At 30.1% G+C, this 5,821-nt stretch overlaps 1 protein-coding gene across 1 annotated transcript; it reads right to left on the reverse strand.

Annotated features, from left to right (window-relative positions):
• Positions 1-249: 249 nt before the first annotated feature.
• Positions 250-5,561, reverse strand: LOC108781722 (uncharacterized; the record flags this gene model as incomplete). Its single annotated transcript, XM_018549786.1, has 3 exons — positions 5,487-5,561; positions 4,741-5,369; positions 250-411 (listed from the first exon to the last, which is right to left on the reverse strand). Coding segments are annotated over exons 1-3 (866 nt in total), but the record flags the coding sequence as incomplete, so codon positions are not given.
• Positions 5,562-5,821: the final 260 nt, after the last annotated feature.

Here is a 5,821-nt window from a genome sequence, read left to right on the forward strand (position 1 = left end):
CTAAAATAGACAATTTGGTATAAGAATTCTATTAAAATTAATACTGATCTTTTGTGATTTATTTTTGAAATATAAAAAATTATTATTTTGATCTATCACCTAGAACACTATATATGATTTTTATAATACGCCTAACTATGCGCAGACCAGTAGCTTTTCCAATATTAAAACGGTCACATACAGATCTGTAATGAAATAAATATTTACAATACATGCTATTTTATTTCGCAAAGTTTTAATTTTGCTTACCGATATGAATCTGGTGTAGCAAGTGTCCAAAGAGCCATTAAAAGCTGTGTTTCCAAATTGACAGGAAGGCGATCAGGTGTCTGTAAATTATTGGGATTTGATTTATTTTCTAACTGTGGTCCTATTATGATCAACAACCAATGGAAAGTTTCTCGAGACATTCTATTAAAAACGAAAGAATTTGTAATTAACTATATAAATATTTATTTATAATACAGTACTATACAGGGAGGGGCATTTAAAACAGGTCATCTGAATAACTCGCTTGTTTTTGACAATAGAAGAAAAAGTGTCAAACAAAAGTTGCTTGATTTCGAGAGGCACATAATGTGATGTCAATAATTGTTTTTTTGGTGAAGGCGCTAAAAAGATATGAAGGTCACCCCCACTTTTTTAAATGGAATTATGTAATTTTTTTTAGATAACGTGAATCCTCTAATTATTGTATTTAGGGGGGGGGATATTTCAGATGATTAGAGTTGCATTGCAAGACCGAAATCCTTTCGGCACGCAAAAATTAGGAAGAGGGGACATTTATAAATCAGATTATTAGAGTTGCGTTGCAAGTCCGACAATTGTTCGGCGCGCAATTTTGGGGGGACTATATATATTAATAAGAACGTTATTTCCTACTTTGAGAAATATTGCGAAGAATATCACTACGTCGACTCGCCATCAGAGGTCTATCGATATTCGCAAATTCTCGCAAATGCTAAGACACGCGTATATCTCCTTATATAGAATCTCGATTTAATAACTTACCAAGGCGTATAAGGTAGGCTTCCACTACAATGCCTTACTGATGAGTCCAGTAGTGGAAGCCGGGACGAAATGCCAAAAATTTCGTGATATTCTTCGCAATATATAATAAATCGCAGAATAAATTATCAGATTTAGATTTCAAATTGTAATTTGACTCTTATTCGCCCTATTTAACGTGTTAATTATTATCCTCTAATTATTTTGCATATAAAAGTATTAAGGTAGAGATACCAAAAAACCAATAGTTTTCGAGATATTTTACACTTTATTTTGATACATATTGACACAAAATGTTAAATAACTCAAATATAAACTAAATAAAGGACTCTTTCTTTAAAAACAAAATAAACATGAAAATGGCATTGTAAGAGTCAAAAGAAAAGAAAATTAACAACAAATTAATACATATATTCTAAATTAATGAACTTATAAAATTAACCTAAATATAACATTAAATAACAGGTGTTAATTACATAACTAGTTTCGACCACCAGATCAAATCTGGTCCTCTTCAGATGGAACACTTGACGTTGAAATATACACAATTATGGAAAAACATCAATACATAAGTAAATCTTGTGCATAGTTAAATATATAACTGAAAAACAATTGAATGAACATATATTAATTAAAAGATTGTAATTTTAAAATCTAAGAATAATAAATTATTAACGATGCGCAAACATACCAAAAGATTTACAAATTTATACGTGAAAATATTACTTGTATCCATGTATCAATATATTTACAGAAATAGTCATAATGATAGAAGTCACACAATAAGAAATCAGTAAAAAAAATTTTTCTTAAAAAAACTTATGTCAGAAATATTCCAAAAACTGTCGACGTACATCTTGAGCCTACCAGATCGGTAATAACTGATCATAGATTGGAGCATAATCATGACTTTCGGTGGGACAATGTCAAAATTCTTGATGAGGAACCTTGTTATAGGAAACGTTGGTCTCAGAAATGTTAAATATTAAAAAACAGAAACATAGCTTAAACTTACAAACCGACACGGAAGGCCTTCATGAAGCATATATACCTATTGTAAACAAAATTTGATCTTTCTATATCAGTTGTTGCCGTTCGTTATTTAGTTGGAATTGGTCCGTCGAAGATGTTTGACGTTTTCCATGTATAATTTTATCTCAAGATGTACGTCGACAGTTTTTGGAATATTTCTGACATAAGTTTTTTTAAGAAAAATTTTTTTTACTAATTTCTTATTGTGTGACTTCTATCATTATGACTATTTCTATAAATATATTGATACACGGACCAAGTAATATTTTCACGTATAGATTTGTAAATCTTTTGGTATGTTTGCGCATCGTTAATTTATTATTCTTAGATTTTAAAATTACAATCCTTTAATTAATATATGTTCATTCAATTGTTTTTCAGTTATATATTTAACTACGCACAAGATTTACTTATGTATTGATGTTTTTCCATAATTGTGTATATTTCAACGTCAAGTGTTCCATCTGAAGAGGACCAGATTTGATCTGGTGGTCGAAACTAGTTATGTAATTAACATCTGTTATTTAATGTTATATTTAGGTTAATTTTATAAGTTCATTAATTTAGAATATATGTATTAATTTGTTGTTAATTTTCTTTTCTTTTGACTCTTACAATGCCATTTTCATGTTTATTTTGTTTTTAAAGAAAGAGTCCTTTATTTAGTTTATATTTGAGTTATTTAACATTTTGTGTCAATATGTATTAAAATAAATTGTAAAATATCTCGAAAACTATTGGTTTTTTAGTATCTCTACCTTAATACTTTTATATGCAAAATAATTAGAGGAATCACGTTATCTAAAAAAAATTACATAATTCCATTTAAAAAAGTGGGGGTGACCTTCATATCTTTTTAGCGCCTTCACCAAAAAAACAATTATTGACATCACATTATGTGCCTCTCGAAATCAAGCAACTTTTGTTTGACACTTTTTCTTCTATTGTCGAAAACAAGCGAGTTATTCAAGTGACCTGTTTTAAATGTCCCTCCCTGTATATAGCGATCTAATAATGTACTACAAAGTATGAATATTACATATATTTCCAATAAATAATTGCATTTTTCTTACCGAATATGTGATTTGAAGTCTACATTTGTTAATACAGAAACTACGTTTTGAACGTAATTTTGTACACGTGGTTTTAATATTAATGGTCCGCGTTTACCATCTATCATATTTATAACTTGTAACACTATGTCATCATCGGAACTGTCATCACTGCTTGAATTGTTTTCACTTATAATTTCAATAATATTGGACAATAAAATACATCGGTCCATATCGAACTGTATTTCGATCTTTTCCTAAGATACCTGAAAATACTAAGGTTATGTCCATAAATATATGGGTCATTCCATGCCAAGTGGGCCACTCAAAACTTTTGGATTTTTGATTTGGCTGAAATTTTGATATATTATAGTACCCATCGCAAGAAGCTACCATAATTTTTTTCAAATTTTTTTATCAACATAGTCATGAGATATGAATTATTTTCAAAATTCGCAATTTTCAAATGCCTATAACTTTGCGAAAAATAATCCAAACAAAACGTTTTCTTTTTAAATTATGTGTTTTTTCTCTAGTTTTGAAAAAAAAATATCAAGAAAAGTTTCAAAATTGTTTTTTAATTTTTTTTGTAATTTAATGTAAAAAATTATTAATTTTTTAAAGTATGACACTTTTAATTTTTTTTTTAAAATTCTCATAAAAACTTAAATTTATTTGATGATTTTTAAGACTAATTTGATCGTGGGCAAATTTTTCCTTCTATTTTTTTTCGAATTAATTTTTTTTTAATTTTGTATTTTTTACGCAATGGAATAATATGAAATCATGATTTTGTCATGATCTACAATTTTTTTATTTATTCTCAATATAATAAATAACTTTGATATTTTTACAATATTTTTTGAGAAATTGGGAGTTTTTCTTATAATTAACCCTTAAAGCGCCCTCATACCTAATAATTTCACGAAGCGCCCTGTGGGGTACTGGAAGACCCCAGTCAGAAAAATTGAGCCTATAAAGAGAGTTTGCAATATTTCAAGTCACCAAAATTCCTAGATACTTTCCAACTATCCTTCTAGTGCCGAGATACGTTATATCGTTAAAAAAATTATTGGTGCGGGCTAAAAAAAATAAAATTGTTACAAAAACATGAAAAATGACTTTTCCCAAAAAAAAAATCATAACTCAGTCAATTTTTAATATTTGTACGTAAAATTTGAACCCGTACCTCTTGAAATATGGCTCTTGAAGTTAAAAAATAGTGTATTGGTATAACTTTAAAAAAAGATATTTATTTTGGACTCTGAAGTAGGCCATTGAATGAAAAGTGGAAAAAAATATTTTTTATTATTATTTCATTATTCTCTTACGAAATTTTTTATTTTTGGCGAATAATCGATACAAAATAGTTACACAATGATTACACATGAAAAATATTAAATAATCGAAACTTTAGTCCGTGCCAGCACAATCTGTACACATCGATTTCCGATGCTTCATACACACCGGGCGGTTACACGAATAACAAGACTCTCGGGTTTTGTTATCGTCTTTTCTATTGCACATGCAGCACCTCTTTCTTTTCTCGAGAGGAAGATTTTCTCTGCTTTCCTCGGCAAGCCGATCTTTTCCGAGAATACTTCCAATTCCTATCAGGATATCTTTGCGGATCGATTCATTTGCATACCTGTTTTGAAGATGAGGCGTAACGAGATGCATGTGCAGAGATTGTAGACAGTTAATTGCAGTTATAAGGTTCTGTCCTTCTTTCAACTTTTGGCAATTGAGTAGAATCCGGGAATTAACAACTGCTTGATCGAGCATACCGAAAAATATTCGCATAGGCCAGCGAAGAGTCCTCCTTGCTACACTGTATGCGTGGCAAAGTTGGTCGAAACAATCGGTTCCGCCCTTAGTTTCGTTGTAGTGTAAAACTATATTGGGCTTTCCGTCTGTTATCTCAGAGGTACACATATAAGAAGACAATAGTAGAACAAATTTGTTCTTTTTCGGTGAGTAGGACACAAGGGTCATGTTTTTGGTAAAGCAAAATGTGGATTTTGGCGGATCTTTTGCAGCCACTATCATTTGTTTTGGAATTTCCCTCTTGTTTTTGCGCAAAGTTCCGGTAACAGTCATATCAAACTCAGGCTGCAGCATACGTTGAACCAGGGATATTGTGGTAAACCAATTATCACAGATTGCAGTGCGTCCAGAACCATGGATGGGAGTCGTAACAGATCGGAAAAAATATTCGCAAATGGACTCTTCTCTCGCAATAATCCTTGTTTTCCCTAAATAGGGTATTCCATTGATCTAAAAGTAGAGTATCATGAATGAGTTATACATTTCTGTGGATTATATATTTTTTATTTCTTTTCTTTACTTAGAGTAATATTTTAGAAGTACAGAAACTCTGAAATAAAAACTTACTAAGTAAGAAGTTGCAGCGTCGTTCAAGGTCACGATTTTTAGTCCGTACTTGTCAGGTTTGGACTTCATGTACATTCTGAACGGACAACGTCCTCTGAAGCCAAGCAGTTGTTCATCAATCGTACATTTTGAACTCGGTGTATAATACTTCTGACAGTTGGAAGTACAATCATAGCAGCAGTACAATTGTTTCGCCTGGAAAGTTTAACGTTTCTAAACAGAAGGAGATGTAAAATAGTACTTGTTATAATACATATATGGCAGAAATAATTAATTAAATAAATAAATAATTAATTAATTTAATAATATTAAATTAATATATAATAATAAAATTA

Source organism: Cyphomyrmex costatus, unplaced genomic scaffold, assembly GCF_001594065.2.
Source record: "Cyphomyrmex costatus isolate MS0001 unplaced genomic scaffold, Ccosl1.0 scaffold883, whole genome shotgun sequence".
NCBI classification, from domain to species: Eukaryota; Metazoa; Arthropoda; class Insecta; order Hymenoptera; family Formicidae; genus Cyphomyrmex; species Cyphomyrmex costatus.